Here is a 17,132-nt window from a genome sequence, read left to right on the forward strand (position 1 = left end):
TCAATTAGTTGGGATTAATATACTTATGAAAAAGATGATAGTAGTAGCAGTAATTGATTATTTTGGATGTAATATATCCGTATGTTCCATCTATGTTGAATTTTAACAATGTTTTTGTTTTTCTGAGTGGTTTAAGGCAACTTAATCTTATTTAATAAGCAGTAGATTGCATAATTATTTACTGTTTTTCAGGTTTTCTATGTCGATTATGGTTTTTCTGAGATGGTTGAAAGAAATAAAATACGTAAGTTAGCTAGACCGTTCTACTCTCTTGCGTTTCAAGCTACAAAATGCAGATTGGCAGGTAAGAAACATTTTCCTCATATATGTTAGGGGAAAAAATGCATGCACTTATTTCTGAGTACCTTGCACGGGTGTAAAGATGATTCATTTAATATTTAAAAAAAAAAGCAAAATAAAACCTATTGTGTGACAATGGTAGGCAATATTTCATTCAGCGTAGCAGTAATATATGTTCTACCATTAAAAGTTCATTTAAAGTGCTTTTGAATTTAAGGGACCTTATGGAAGTGTTTGTGTGTACTACTTGGCTTCTGCTAACTACTTCAGAGCACAAATCGATTATAATAGAATAAGGCAGGAAAATGTGTGAAGAGGTGTGTAATCGGGAGGTTTGCTAAAGTCTTTACACTGTGCTCTCTGTATGCTGTTCATAACTGTTTTATCTTACCTTGCAGAATTTAGTCATTCTAATCCCAACTTCTTGCACTTTGGAGTCAATTGTTTGTGAGAGGTGACTGTATGTAGTATTCAAACAGTTTCTTGTACATGGTCTTTAAAATGTGGTACCTTCCTCTAGCATGCTAACCAAGACTTGGAAAAAACACCACTAGGGACATTTTAGATCCTTGATAATTTTAGATGGAGTATTGTGAACCATAGAATTGTAAATAATCTCCTATTTTCATTAAATTGTGTACAAATTTCAGTCAGAATGCATCATTGTTTGGGCGTCTTCGTAAATCTTTTTTGAGTAGCTGATCTAGGTCAATCCGGATTCAGTCATGGCAAATAAAGGAATTCCTGTCCCGTAGCTCCCTGCTTGCATGTTATCTCATGGCATTTTTTTGGGAAGTCCAGTTGTAGCATGCTAGTGGACTTTTGAAAACCAAAAGGTTTACTACCACTGAGAAACAGCACTCTGTGCTATAGATAACACTGTAAAATCTATATATAAAAATGTGATTTATTGTTATGACCCTTCACGTAGGTTGAGACCGAGGAGAAGAATATCTGCCTGCACAACTTGCTTCGAAACAATGATGCCTATATTATGTAACATAGTTATCCTGTAATATTACACATGAATATTGTTCCTGTTCAGGTATTCTGGTATCCAGTGAATAGTGATTTAATTATTGAACCCACTTATTTTAAATCAAGCGGTGAATGGGGTATCCCTAGACACATTGACACAAGAATGTTTATATTTTATTCCATGTACCTTACAGATCTGAAAGAAACAGGTTAGTGTTAGATTCCTTACCTTAGATCATCCCCAGGTGTCAGACTGGATCCAGAAAGTTTTGCGTAGCAGTACACCTGCGCGTCGGTATGCGTCGGCTGCGGCTCCGCGTCTGTCGTTGGCACCGGGATGACGTTGTCGGAGTACTTATACGCCGCCCTCGCACGCTGACGTCCGTTCTTATACACAGCTTTTTTTTTCGCGCCAGCAAGCCCAGTTCCGGAAAAAGCAGTACTTCTTAGTCACTTTTTTACTAACTTTTTGGATCCTTTTTGGATCCTTTTTCGAGTCGGTAGACTCTGTGCCGATAGGTATGCCCGGGTTCAAACCCTGTACCAATTGTAACCGCCTGATGTCTGTTACCGACCCCCACTGTCGGTGCCTTTATTGCCTTGGGGCCGACCACGACGACAAGTCGTGCCCCGACTGCCGGGCCTTGACGTCGAAGGCTAGGCGGGAGTGGCCCCGTAAGCGCCTCGAGCTCCGGCAGTCGGCCCCGGCCGTTCCCTGTCGAGGAGGAGGTCGAAGGATCGGTCGCGGAGCCACAGTCATCGCAGCTCGACGAGTCGACACCATTCGTCGGGCACCAAGTCCTCCGGTAAGAGGCACAAGAAGTCGAAGAGAAGACATCGCTATTCCGACTCCCCCTGACGCTCGCGCGATGCGGCTGGGGGTTCGGGCGACACCGCCCAAGCGGCTCCCCTGGAGCCACAGGCGCCGTGGCCAGCTCCATATCCTCCGGTCCCTGGGCTGAACGTGACGCTGGAGGAGATCGATGCCTTCCTCATGGCCATGAGGTCGCTCTCTCCTCCGTCGGGTCCCGCTGTGGCGCCTTCGGGCCCCGTCTGGGAGCTGATGCCGTCTGTTGCTTCGGCCCCGGTGCCGTCGACGACTTCGGTCCCAACGCCGCAGGACCCCACTGGATCTGGGACGCGGCTGGTCGACCTTACGACTCCTCCGCCGGAGCCGACCCCCAGGGTGTTGCCCTCAACGCTGTCCACGGACGACCTCGTCCCCGGTCCCTCCCTCGGTCCATTTCCTGCATCGGACCGGCGTCGCTCAACGCCGCATTCAACGCAGAGAGAAGAGCAATTCTTCTATGATCCGGCCCTGTAGGAGAGTAGGGTCTGCAATCCTATGATCACCCAGATTTTTGCTTTTTTTGCTGCACTGGTTTACGACTTTCCCTGGCTGTGGGCCTGCTAATCAGACCCACAGCCTAGCTGTTCTCTCTATCCAAATTGTACTCAGGTACTGAATTGGCACTGGGCCCTCTCCAAGTCCCTGTACTCAGGGCTGAGGTGCACCCAGAAGTCTCCCAGGGGCTGAAGCATGTATTATGCCACCCCTGGGCTGACTAACTAAACTGACACAACTGGCTGCACGACAGCTGGGGCAAGGTGGTGTACTCACCCTTTGCTTTAGATATAGTATACCTATATCTAACCCTAAAAATGGACACACAGATCTCCTATCAGTCACTCCTATGGCAGGCCTTAACAATCCTGAAGGCAGAGTGCTTGGAATCGTGTGAGATGGTGCTCTGGCATGAGCTGAGCCTGTCTGCGGCTTTCGGGATCCATCCCTTAGCCGTTTCCATGATATCGCATACCATATACTCTTAAGTGCATTATAATCCTCGCGGTTATATGCCAACTCTGGTATCGCTTTATCAAAACATGTCGAGTAAGGTGTCATACGAATTGGAATACTAACCCCTCGCCAATTCTGGCGACGGGGTTAGCATTCCACCCTTCTAGAGGGACACGACGTGTATGTAACCCCTAACCCCGGTTAAAGTCAGACAGAGCCTTAGCATCCACAAAATGGATGCTGCCACCGAGACACAAGTCTGCCCTCCTGCTGCTGGGAGTCCTCCCAGAGCAGGAGATAAGGACAAAGGGTTTCCTGCCAGGGGCGGTGCCAGCACCGTCCCAGACAGGGTTTTGTGTATTGTAGGTAGGCAGGGCTTTAGAGGAAGGTGACTGCACGTGGCACCCCGGTGCTCACTGTGCATAGGCTGGCTGGAACCAGTTCCAGGGTCACTCCAGACCCTGTGCTGGGGAAAAGCCCGCCAAGGAAGTGGGTGTAACCACCCCCCTCCTAGTCCCACCCCTAGGGCAGGACTTAGTCGCGTGCCAGCCCCTTTTCACAGGATAAAGGTAGGAACTGGCCCCCTTCCAAATCAGATCATCTTTGAATCCTGAAACTACTTTCCACGAAAGGAACTCAAGACTTCTTCCTAAGATTTCTCCCTTGTGGCTAAGGAGTAGTCACCCTGCATCCGCAGGCACCATCTAAGAACACTGCGGTCTGCTGCAAGTCCTTCCTCCGGAATCCGACTGACCAGCTCGACGAGAACCGGCTTCCCTGGTACCTCTGACCTCTACCTGCATCATCAGTCACGCTGAGATTCGTGGGTGTGACGAGACCTCGAGGGACCGGCCATCTTCAAGACTGCACGACTTCTTTCCAGCAAGCCCGCCGAGTAATTTCCTGGTGAGTGCTTTGGGGTCCGAGAAGCCCCGACCCTGAGCAGCTCCAGCACCGAAGTGCAGCCTCCCAGCATCTCCACGATCTGCGTGGGGCCCTTCTGCTTGTTGCTGCTCACCGCGTTGTTTGGCTACTAGCCCGCTGGCTTGTGGCCTTCTGAACGACGCCCGACGACATTTCTGCTGCTGGTCTGGTTGCTCCAGGCTGGCCCTTGCTCCCTTCCAAAAGAGGAGCCCCCCGGACCCTCCTGGTCCACTCAAGACGCCATTTTGAGTCCACCGCGTGGGCTTGAATTAGCCAAGGCTTGTTGCCCAATCCTGGGTAACTTCGACGCCGACAGCTTCATCCATCGTGGGACAGCTCGCCTCTCCATCCTGGTCGCCGACAACGCCTCCTGCTCCGTGAGATCTGCAGAGCCAGCGTCGCCCACTCACCTAGTCGAGGTGACTTCGCCCGGTGCCATCCTGGTGCCCACTTAATCACTGGCTAGTGATTCAAGAACTTGGTCCCCTCTGCTTTCAGGTTTCTTCTTCCTTGATCCAGGCTTGGATCCATCGAACTTTTCTTCACTGGTCGCCTGCCAGCAACTTCCTTCTTCCAGGCTCCTGGTCCGGCAACGAGATCCCCGACGTCTTTTCAGACCTATGCAGCTGCAGCCCCTGGGCTAGGTAACTTCGGCACTTCGGTGTCCCAGCATAGCCTCACTATCCTAGGGTCAGGATCCACTGTCGTTTTCTTCCTACCAGGTCGGGTTCGCCCGTGAACACTAACTTTGCCTTTACTAGCTTCCATAGACTTTGTCCCGCATCCCGCGTGAGAGTGCACACTCTGCACCCGAGTCCCCTAGGTCTCCTAGAAGTAATCTAACGATTCCCTAGTCAAGTCCTAGCGATTCCAAAGCCTATTAGTACTGTACTTACCTGCTAGTAATTTCGCATTCCAGTTTTAGAGTATATGGTTTTTCGTGCCCCTCGGGCATTTGTGTATAACGTGCTAACTTAAGTATTTTCGTAAGAGTTTTGTTGTGTGCCTAGCACCCTGTCCTCATAAAGAGTACAGGGTTGTTGTGATTCTAATAAATACACTGTTTATTTTCATAACACTTGTGTGGTGTCCTTTCACTGGGTGTTCAAGGGGTAATGTGATGGTAAAACAGCTGGCTTAACACGCCCTCTAGAGTCTTAGCCTTAGACTGCTCGTATCCATGCTACTAGGATAGCTGGTCTATAAGGTTGACTTACAACCAATCATCAATAAGGGTTGTTTGGACTGATATATAGTGATCACTAGAATAGTGAACACTGCACATCAGGCCAACTTCTCACATTGGTGAGCAGCGGTTGGGATTTGAGCTTGCTGTTGTTTTACCACACATGCCCTAAGAATATCTTGTGAAAGATCACATAAGTACTAAAGGTACATATAACTTAGCTTAGAATACTCTGAGTTCTACTGAACCAGCTGTTGTAGCTCCAAGGGCCTAGCACACCCTAAACTACAACTCTAGCAAGGGATCAGTAGGCAAACATATAGTGTAGGTAAGTGCACCACTTACACCTCACTAGAAAAGCATGTCTACCCAGGGAGAATCTACTGAGACTCCCCTGGTCAGTGTTGACCCTCCACAGGTCACTTCAAGATATGCAGCTCTCAGTTTCCAGGAGATGAGACAAATCTGTGTCTCCAGAAAACTGAAGCAGGGGTCTAACCCCACCATTCCCTTTCTGATAGGTCTCTTAGAGACATATGATGCCAGAAAGCTTTCTCAGTTACATGAGAACATGCCAGCCTTAGAGGGAACCTCTGGGGATCCAGATCTCCCCAACATTGCTACTGCAGTTGAGGAGGAGGATCAAGAGGAACTCTCTGGGGATGAGGTAGACAAAGGTCTTGAGGTAGTCAGAAGGCTAACCAGGGCCAACTTAGACTTACTTGGGCTAGGATCTGGGGGACCCCCAGTACTAACCCGAAGTGGGCCTAACCTTGGAGTTAGGAGAGATAGATCTCTTTCTAGGGACTCCAATAGATCTCTGCACTCTAATGCCTCTTCTCAGGGGAGAAGGAATCCTCCACAGAGGAGATTTACTTCCCCTCAGAGAAAAGAGCATGAAGCTAGAATGAGACAAGCTGAACTGAGGATTGAAAGGGAAGAACTTGCCCTGGCCAAAGAGAAGCTTGCCTTTGCTAGAGAGCAGCAGATGAGTGGGCTAGCTCCCACTGGTGGCAGCAATCTCCCAAGAGATAGAGAGAAGGGTTTAGATACTAAACACCTGACTAAAATAGTGCCCCCCTTTAAGCAAGGGGATGATATCCAGAAATGGATGGCTGCTTTGGAGAGGGCCTGCACTGTGCAGTGCATTCCCCAGAGTCAGTGGGCAGCTATACTGTGGCTCTCCTTTGATGGTAAAGGTAGAGATAAGCTCCTCACTACAAGAGTAGAGGATGCTAACAATTACCAGGTCCTGAAGAATACACTGGTTGATGGGTTTGGTTTAACCACTGAGCAGTACAGGTTGCTGTTCAGAGATACCCAGAAAACTCAGTCTCAGGACTGGTCTGACTTTGTGGATTGTGCCACTAAGGCTTTGGAGGGCTGGTTGCTGGGTAGCAAGGTTACAGATTACACAGGATTGTATAATCTAATGATGAGAGAACAAATTTTAAACAATTGTCAGAACCAGTTGTTGCACCAGCACCTTGTTGATTCAGATCTGACCTCTCCCCAAGAATTGGGAAAGAAGGCAGACAAATGGGTCAGGACAAGGATCAAGCAGAACCAGAACCAGAACCAGGGTGGTCAGAAGAAAGCAGACCAGAAGGGTAATGTTAAGAATGAGCAAAATGACCAGAAGTCTTCACCAGGTCCCCAACAACCCAAAGAGGGTGGGGGTCAGGCTTCCCAGAAGAAGAAGACTCAAGAAGGCCAGTCAAAAAGGTGGTGCCAGTACTGTAAAAGTAAATCTCACTGGTTTAGTGAGTGCACCAAAAGAGGAGGACAAACTCCTGCCACTACAGCCCCTAAGGCAACTGCACCCCCTAGTACAGTCAGTAGTGGTAGTGCACCTCCCAAGGCATTAGTTGGGTTAACCTTGGGTACTGAGGGGTCTGACAACTTAGTTGGCACACTCACTCAGGCTGTCCTTGTCTGTACAGGGGATATGGATATGTCCCCTGAAATAAGTCCCAATACTTTGGGCAAATACAGGCAGACACCTTTGATAAATGGCAAAATGGCTCAGGCCTATAGGGACACTTGTGCCAGTGTCACCATGGTGACACCTAACTTTGTGGACCCTGGACAGATCATGCCAGGTACTGATTTCCTGGTGACCAATGCCAGCAATGTCACTACTAGTCATAGTGTGGCAATTGTGGCTTTCTCCTGGGGTGGAGTGAAGGGACAAAAGAAAGTTGTAGTCAGTTCAGACCTCCCAGTTGATTGTTTGTTGGGCAATGATTTGGAGTCATCACAATGGTCAGAAGTGGAGCAGAGGACTCACATGGAAATGTTAGGCTTGCCAGCACATGTGCTTGCTGTGACTAGGTCACAGGCCAGAAAATGCCCCACTGAACAGGTGCTGGATCCTGAAATGATGGACCAGACACCTTCCAAGAAGAAGAGCAGTAAGGGTAAGGCTTTGCCTTCCCCCTTGCCCCAGGTTGAGGATCAAGTCTCTGAGGAGGCTGATCTGGAAGAGCTGAGGGAAACTGAGCCTAAAGAGCTTGAACTTGATCAAGTTGAGTTTCTGGGCTCAGGGGGACCCTCCAGAGCAGACCTGGGGAAGGAACAGTTGAGCTGCCCTTCCCTTGAACCCCTCAGACAGCAGGCTGCTGCTGAGGCTGCAGGGAATGCCACAGGTGCCCACAGGGTATACTGGGAAGATGGACTCCTGTACTCTGAGTCAAGAGACCCCAAGCCTGGTGCAACCAGGAGGCTGGTCATCCCCTTGTCTCTGAGAGGTTTCCTTCTCACCTTGGCCCATGAAATTCCCCTTGCAGGTCACTTAGGTCAGACAAAGACTTGGGACAGGCTTGTCTCACACTTTCACTGGCCCCATATGAATGAGAATACCAAGGAGTTTTGTCGCTCCTGTGTCACTTGCCAAGCCAGTGGTAAGTCAGGTGGCACAACAAAGGCCCCCCTCATACCACTACCTGTGGTGGGGGTTCCCTTTGAAAGAGTGGGGATTGACATTGTTGGTCCAATGGAACCCCAGACAGCATCAGGGCACAAGTTTATACTGGTGGTAGTGGATCATGCCACCAGGTATCCTGAAGCTATTCCCCTTAGGACCACTACAGCCCCTGTAGTGGCAAGAGCCCTAGTTGGAGTGTTCTCCAGAGTGGGTTTCCCTAAGGAGGTCGTTTCTGACAGAGGTACAAACTTCATGTCAGGATATCTGACTGCAATCTGGAAGGAGTGTGGTGTGAACTACAAGTTCACCACACCCTACCACCCACAATGCAATGGGCTTGTTGAGAGATTCAACAGGACCCTGAAAGGGATGATTCATGGACTACCTGAAACTCTTAGGAGAAGATGGGATGTCCTGATCCCCTGCCTCTTGTTTGCTTACAGAGAGGTCCCACAGAAGGGGGTTGGCTACAGCCCTTTTGAGCTTCTGTATGGGCATCCTGTAAGAGGACCCCTGTGTTTGGTGAAGGAAGGATGGGAGAGACCTCTCAAAAAGCCTGCAACCAACATAGTGGACTATGTACTTGGTCTCCGCTCCAGGATGGCTGAGTATATGGAAAAGGCATCCAAAAACCTTGAGGCCAGCCAAGAACTTCAAAAAGCTTGGCATGACCAAAAGGCTGTTCTGACTGTGTACCAGCCAGGACAGAAGGTGTGGGTGCTGGAGCCAGTGGCCCCAGCAGCTCTGAAAGACAAATGGTCTGGGCCCCACACCATCATTGAGCAAAAGGGAGAGGTTACCTACTTGGTGGACCTTGGAACTCCCAGGAGCCCTCTCAGAGTGCTCCATGTTAACAGGCTCAAGGCATATGTTGACAGGAAGGACATGAGCTTGCTCATGGCCACAGATGAGGGACAGGAGGAAGAGAGTGACCCTCTCCCAGACCTGCTCACTCAGAATCCTGATGATGGATCAGTTGATGGTGTTGTCTTTTGGGGCAGCCTCACTGAACATCAGCAACAGGATTGCAGGCAAGTCTTGCAATCCTTCAGACATATGTTCTCTCTGACACCCAGCCAAACTGATTGGTGTACCCATGATGTTGACACTGGAGACAGTCTGCCTGTCAAGAGTAAAATCTACAGACAGCCTGATCATGTTAGAGACTGCATCAAAACTGAAGTGCAGAAAATGTTGGAGCTGGGAGTCATTGAGCCCTCAGATAGCCCTTGGGCTAGCCCAGTAGTTCTAGTGCCAAAGCCTCACACCCAGGGTGGTAAGAGAGAGATGAGGTTTTGCGTAGACTACAGAGGCCTCAATGCAGTCACTAAGACTGATGCCCACCCAATACCAAGAGCAGATGAACTTATAGATAAATTGGCTTCTGCCAACTTCTTAAGTACATTTGATTTGACAGCTGGGTATTGGCAAATCAGGTTAGCTGAGGAGGCCAAACCCAAGACAGCATTTTCTACCCCTGGAGGGCATTATCAATTTGTGGTAATGCCCTTTGGACTGAAAAATGCACCTGCCACCTTCCAAAGGTTGGTGAATCAAGTCCTCACTGGGCTGGATGACTTCTGTGCAGCTTATCTTGATGATATTGCTGTCTTTAGCTCCACCTGGGAGGATCACCTGGTCCACCTGAGGAAAGTGTTAGAGGCCCTGCAAAAGGCAGGCCTCACTATCAAGGCCACAAAGTGCCAGATAGGGCAGACACAGGTTGTATACCTGGGCCACCTTGTGGGTGGAGGCCAGGTTCAGCCACTGGAGAGTAAGATACAGGCCATCAAGGACTGGACTCCTCCAATCACCCAGACTCAGGTTCGAGCTTTCTTGGGCCTGACTGGGTACTATAGGAAGTTTGTCAGAAATTATGGGTCCATAGTGACCCCTCTTAATGACCTGACAAGCAAAAAGATGCCAAAGAAAGTTCAGTGGACAGCAAGCTGTCAGAAAGCATTCAATGACATAAAGCAGGCCATGTGCACAGCACCTATCCTAAAGAGTCCAGATTACTCCAAGCCATTCATTGTCCAAACAGATGCTTCTGAGTTGGGTGTGGGGGCTGTTCTGTCTCAACTGAATTTTGATGGTAATGATCAGCCTATTGCTTTCATTAGTAGGAGGTTGACACCCAGAGAGAAAAATTGGTCAGCTATTGAGAGGGAGGCCTTTGCTGTGGTCTGGGCCCTGAAGAAGCTGAGGGCCTACTTGTTTGGCACTCACTTCACCATTCAGACAGACCATAAGCCCCTCTTGTGGCTAAATCAGATGAAGGGTGAAAACCCCAAACTGCTTAGGTGGTCCATTTCCCTACAGGGGATGGATTTTACAGTGGAGCATAGACCTGGTACTGATCACAGCAATGCTGATGGGCTCTCCAGGTATTTCCACTTAGAGCAAGAAGACTCACCTGGTCAAGGTTAGTTTATTGTCCCAAAGTTTGGGGGGGGGGTCATGTAGGAGAGTAGGGTCTGCAATCCTATGATCACCCAGATTTTTGCTTTTTTTGCTGCACTGGTTTACGACTTTCCCTGGCTGTGGGCCTGCTAATCAGACCCACAGCCTAGCTGTTCTCTCTATCCAAATTGTACTCAGGTACTGAATTGGCACTGGGCCCTCTCCAAGTCCCTGTACTCAGGGCTGAGGTGTACCCAGAAGTCTCCCAGGGGCTGAAGCATGTATTATGCCACCCCTGGGCTGACTAACTAAACTGACACAACTGGCTGCACGACAGCTGGGGCAAGGTGGTGTACTCACCCTTTGCTTTAGATATAGTATACCTATATCTAACCCTAAAAATGGACACACAGATCTCCTATCAGTCACTCCTATGGCAGGCCTTAACAATCCTGAAGGCAGAGTGCTTGGAATCGTGTGAGATGGTGCTCTGGCATGAGCTGAGCCTGTCTGCGGCTTTCGGGATCCATCCCTTAGCCGTTTCCATGATATCGCATACCATATACTCTTAAGTGCATTATAATCCTCGCGGTTATATGCCAACTCTGGTATCGCTTTATCAAAACATGTCGAGTAAGGTGTCATACGAATTGGAATACTAACCCCTCGCCAATTCTGGCGACGGGGTTAGCATTCCACCCTTCTAGAGGGACACGACGTGTATGTAACCCCTAACCCCGGTTAAAGTCAGACAGAGCCTTAGCATCCACAAAATGGATGCTGCCACCGAGACACAAGTCTGCCCTCCTGCTGCTGGGAGTCCTCCCAGAGCAGGAGATAAGGACAAAGGGTTTCCTGCCAGGGGCGGTGCCAGCACCGTCCCAGACAGGGTTTTGTGTATTGTAGGTAGGCAGGGCTTTAGAGGAAGGTGACTGCACGTGGCACCCCGGTGCTCACTGTGCATAGGCTGGCTGGAACCAGTTCCAGGGTCACTCCAGACCCTGTGCTGGGGAAAAGCCCGCCAAGGAAGTGGGTGTAACCACCCCCCTCCTAGTCCCACCCCTAGGGCAGGACTTAGTCGCGTGCCAGCCCCTTTTCACAGGATAAAGGTAGGAACTGGCCCCCTTCCAAATCAGATCATCTTTGAATCCTGAAACTACTTTCCACGAAAGGAACTCAAGACTTCTTCCTAAGATTTCTCCCTTGTGGCTAAGGAGTAGTCACCCTGCATCCGCAGGCACCATCTAAGAACACTGCGGTCTGCTGCAAGTCCTTCCTCCGGAATCCGACTGACCAGCTCGACGAGAACCGGCTTCCCTGGCACCTCTGACCTCTACCTGCATCATCAGTCACGCTGAGATTCGTGGGTGTGACGAGACCTCGAGGGACCGGCCATCTTCAAGACTGCACGACTTCTTTCCAGCAAGCCCGCCGAGTAATTTCCTGGTGAGTGCTTTGGGGTCCGAGAAGCCCCGACCCTGAGCAGCTCCAGCACCGAAGTGCAGCCTCCCAGCATCTCCACGATCTGCGTGGGGCCCTTCTGCTTGTTGCTGCTCACCGCGTTGTTTGGCTACTAGCCCGCTGGCTTGTGGCCTTCTGAACGACGCCCGACGACATTTCTGCTGCTGGTCTGGTTGCTCCAGGCTGGCCCTTGCTCCCTTCCAAAAGAGGAGCCCCCCGGACCCTCCTGGTCCACTCAAGACTCCATTTTGAGTCCACCGCGTGGGCTTGAATTAGCCAAGGCTTGTTGCCCAATCCTGGGTAACTTCGACGCCGACAGCTTCATCCATCGTGGGACAGCTCGCCTCTCCATCCTGGTCGCCGACAACGCCTCCTGGTCCGTGAGATCTGCAGAGCCAGCGTCGCCCACTCACCTAGTCGAGGTGACTTCGCCCGGTGCCATCCTGGTGCCCACTTAATCACTGGCTAGTGATTCAAGAACTTGGTCCCCTCTGCTTTCAGGTTTCTTCTTCCTTGATCCAGGCTTGGATCCATCGAACTTTTCTTCACTGGTCGCCTGCCAGCAACTTCCTTCTTCCAGGCTCCTGGTCCGGCAACGAGATCCCCGACGTCTTTTCAGACCTATGCAGCTGCAGCCCCTGGGCTAGGTAACTTCGGCACTTCGGTGTCCCAGCATAGCCTCACTATCCTAGGGTCAGGATCCACTGTCGTTTTCTTCCTACCAGGTCGGGTTCGCCCGTGAACACTAACTTTGCCTTTACTAGCTTCCATAGACTTTGTCCCGCATCCCGCGTGAGAGTGCACACTCTGCACCCGAGTCCCCTAGGTCTCCTAGAAGTAATCTAACGATTCCCTAGTCAAGTCCTAGCGATTCCAAAGCCTATTAGTACTGTACTTACCTGCTAGTAATTTCGCATTCCACTTTTTAAGTATATGGTTTTTCGTGCCCCTCGGGCATTTGTGTATAACGTGCTAACTTAAGTATTTTCGTAAGAGTTTTGTTGTGTGCCTAGCACCCTGTCCTCATAAAGAGTACAGGGTTGTTGTGATTCTAATAAATACACTGTTTATTTTCATAACACTTGTGTGGTGTCCTTTCACTGGGTGTTCAAGGGGTAATGTGATGGTAAAACAGCTGGCTTAACACGCCCTCTAGAGTCTTAGCCTTAGACTGCTCGTATCCATGCTACTAGGATAGCTGGTCTATAAGGTTGACTTACAACCAATCATCAATAAGGGTTGTTTGGACTGATATATAGTGATCACTAGAATAGTGAACACTGCACATCAGGCCAACTTCTCACAGGCCCTATCCTTTGCACCTGACTATCAGGAGATGGGAGGCGAGGAGTATTGGGAGGGGTCTAAGGATCCTCTGGCACAGGAGTGCCAGTCGTATCAGGACTGGGCAGTTGAGCTAGGGGCGGCCAGTGGTCTAGACACTTTGCCCGACACTGGATTTGTCTCCCCTCCTACCATGGCTATGGAGGAGGGGGCTGCTTACAACATGGTGTTGACGAGGCGAGCCATGGCCGTAGCTCTTGAGCTCCCCGTCGCGGTCGTGAGGACTAAACTCCTCACCTAGAGGCAAGCTCTTCGGAGCCTCTACTGCTGTTTAATGAGGCCCTTACTGACGTTCTGTTGGGCACGTTGTCCAGGCCCGCTCCAGGCCCTCCTGTAGATCGAAACGTGGCCAGACGCCACTGCCAGGCCCCGGGCGACTCTAGCTTCCTGTCCACCCACCCCACCCCCGAGAGCCTGGTTATCCAGGCCTCTAACTCCCAGACCGCATTCCTTACTGCTCCACCTGATCGGGAATCCAAAAGGTATGAGCATTTCGGTAAGAAGCTGTTCTCACTTAGTTTGAGGTTGCGGTCGGTCAACACCGCTTGCCTTTCGTGCCGTTATACCCACTCTCTGTGGGACACGGTCACGGATGTGCTACCGGATTGCCCGGAGGAGGCCCGGGTAAACCTCGCTCAAGCCCTTGCGGAAAGGCGAGATACAGCGCAGTACTCTATTCGATGTGGGCTGGATACCACGGACTCACTGGGCAGGGCGATTTCCACGACGGTGGCGGTTCACCGAGGTCCGCCAACTTCTCGGCTGATGTCCAGAACTCACTCATGGACATGCCGTTTGATGGCCGTCGCAGTGCGCTTGAGCAGTTCAAGGACTCCAGGGCTACGGCCAAGTCCTTGGGCCTGTCGGGCCAGCGCCAGCAGACTTCTCCCTTTCGCTCCTTTCGTGGCCAAGGAAGGGGCGCCCCCTCACGTCCTGCCAACCACGGGCCGCAGACTAACATCCAGTGCGGCGGTGGACTTGGTAACCGCCGTGGCGGTTCCAGGGGACAGCGGCGGGGCCAGTCCACATCCACCCCGCAGCATCCGCCTCAAAGCCTTCCTAGTCCGAGCTTTCAGGCCCATTTGACGCCAGAGGGGGGCAGGGTTCGCCATCACCCCCTCCATTGGCGCACTATCACATCAGACAGGTGGGTGCTGCAAATCGTCCGAAGGGGCAACTCCCTCCTCTTCGAGGCGACCTCTCCAGCCATGCCACCACAGTACCACCGCCTGTCGGGGGGATCACTTGCAACTTCTGCTAGAGGAAGTTACAGCTCTCTTGACCAAGCGCGTTCCTGGGCCAGAGGTAGGGTGTGGTTGTCCTCACCTAGAGGCAAGCTCTTCGGAGCCTCTACTGCTGTTTAATGAGGCCCTTACTGACGTTCTGTTGGGCACGTTGTCCAGGCCCGCTACAGGCCCTCCTGTAGATCGAAACGTGGCCAGACGCCACTGCCAGGCCCCGGGCGACTCTAGCTTCCTGTCCACCCACCCCACCCCCGAGAGCCTGGTTATCCAGGCCTCTAACTCCCAGACCGCATTCCTTACTGCTCCACCTGATCGGGAATCCAAAAGGTATGAGCAGTTCGGTAAGAAGCTGTTCTCACTTAGTTTGGGGTTGCGGACGGTCAACACCGCTTGCCTTTCGGGCCGTTATACCCAATCTCTGTGGGACACGGTCACGGATGTGCTGCCGGATTGCCCGGAGGAGGCCCGGGTAAAACTCGCTCAAGCCCTTGCGGAAGGGCGAGATACAGCGCGGTACTCTATTCAATGTGGGCTGGATACCACGGACTCACTGGGCAGGGCGATTTCCACGACGGTGGCGGTTCGCCGCCACACCTTGCTGAGGTCCGCCAACTTCTCGGCTGATGTCCAGAACTCACTCATGGACATGCCGTTTGATGGCCGTCGCAGTGCGCTTGAGCGGTTCAAGGACTCCAGGGCTACGGCCAAGTCCTTGGGCCTGTCGGGCCAGCGCCAGCAGACTTCTGCCTTTCGGTCCTTTCGTGGCCAAGGAAGGGGCGCCCCCTCACGTCCTGCCAGCCACGGGCCGCAGACCAACATCCAGTGCGGCGGTGGACTTGGTAACCGCTGTGGCGGTGCCAGGGGACAGCGGCGGGGCCAGTCCACATCCACCCCGCAGCATCCGCCTCAAAGCCTTCCTAGTCCGAGCTTTCAGGCCCATTTGACGCCAGTGGGGGGCAGGGTTCACCATCACCTCCTCCATTGGCGCACTATCACATCGGACAGGTGGGTGCTGCAAATCGTCCGAAGGTGCAACTCCCTCCTCTTCGAGGCGACCCCTCCAGCCATGCCACCACAGTACCACCGCCTGTCGGGGGGGATCACTTGCAACTTCTGCAAGAGGAAGTTACAGCTCTCTTGACCAAGGGGGCCATCAAGCGCGTTCCTGGGCCAGAGGTAGGGTGTGGTTGTTACTCCCACTACTTTCTGTTTCCCAAGAAGGACAAAGGAGGCCTACGCCCTATCTTGGACCTGCGGAGCGTCAACGGCTTCCTCCGGAAGGAGAAGTTCAAGATGCTGACTTTGGCTCCGGTCTTAGCTGCCCTGGACCCTGGATGGTAGCGTTGGACTTGCAGGACGCATATTTTCACATCCCCGTCCTGCCGGACCGCCAGCGTTACCTGCGGTTCACGATAGGCCACGACAACTTTCAGTTTACGGTGCTCCCCTTTGGCCTTACCAGCGCCCTCGGGTGTTCACGAAAGTGATGGCGGTGGTCGCAGCTCATCTGCGCAGGTTAGGGGTGTCAGTCTTCCCCTATCTCGACGACGAGTTGTTGAAGGCGGGTTCGCCCCAGACACTCGTCTGCCACCTTCAGACTACGGCCGACCTCCTGCACCTGCTGGGGTTCTCCATCAATGTGCTGAAGTCACACCTGTGCCCCTCTCAGAAGCTCCTCTTCATGGGAGCTGTTCTGGATTCAGCGCAGTTTCGGGGTTATCCTCCCGAACAGCGGGTTCGGGATATTCAGGCTCTGATTCCGATCATTCAGCCTTTATCCCGAGTCTCGGTCAGGTTGACGCTGCGGCTTCTGGGCTGATGGCCTCCTGCATCCTTCTGGTGCATCACGCCAGATGGCGGATGCGGGCTCTGCAGTGGGACCTGATGTTTCAGTGGGCCCGGCATCAGGGCAACCTGTCCAGCCACGTCCTGATCTCTGAGGGCACTGCAAGACAGTTGCAGTTGTGGCTCACAGACCGCGATTGGGTCAGCGGCAGATCCCTCGCCCTACCCCAACCGGAGCACATAGTTGTGACGGATGCGTCCCTCCTGGGTTGGGGGCGCCACATGGGAGAGGCGGAGATCAGAGGCCTCTGGTCTCCGGCGGAGTCCCAGGTCCATATCAACCTACTGGAGCTGCGGGCGATCTGGCTTGCACTGAAGGCATTCCTTCCCTCTGTCCGGGGAAGTGTAGTGCAGGTGTTCACGGACAACACCACCGCCATGTGGTACTGCAACAAAGAGGGCAGGGTGGGGTCATGGGCCCTTTGTCAGGAGGCTCTGCGCCTCTGGCAGTGGCTGGAACACCAGGGCAAAACCCTGGTGTTTCAACACCTGGTAGGTTCCCTGAACGCCAGGGCGGACGAACTCAGCCGTTGGTGCATGATGGATCAAGAATGGCATCTGAACTCGGACGTGGCGCAAGGTCTCTTTCCGCAGTGGGGAGAGCCTTGGTTAGATCTATTCGCCACAGAAGAGAACGCGTAATGTCATCAGTTCTGCGCGTTGGAATTTCCAAGGCGGCACTCGCTTGGAAACGCTTTTCGTCGCGAGTGGAGCTGCGGT

The 17,132-nt window shown here is 52.0% G+C and overlaps 1 protein-coding gene across 2 annotated transcripts in view; it reads left to right on the top strand.

Annotated features, from left to right (window-relative positions):
• The window catches only part of TDRD7 (tudor domain containing 7), a 1,293,444-nt gene that overhangs the window by 679,030 nt on the left and 597,282 nt on the right, over positions 1-17,132 (top strand). For both annotated transcript variants that reach the window (XM_078676318.1, XM_078676319.1), the window contains exon 9: positions 193-304. In XM_078676318.1, the coding sequence (XP_078532444.1) occupies positions 193-304 (112 nt within the window). The remainder of the gene's footprint in view (positions 1-192; positions 305-17,132) is intronic.

This window comes from Lissotriton helveticus, chromosome 2_1, assembly GCF_964261635.1.
Source record: "Lissotriton helveticus chromosome 2_1, aLisHel1.1, whole genome shotgun sequence".
Taxonomy (NCBI): Eukaryota; Metazoa; Chordata; class Amphibia; order Caudata; family Salamandridae; genus Lissotriton; species Lissotriton helveticus.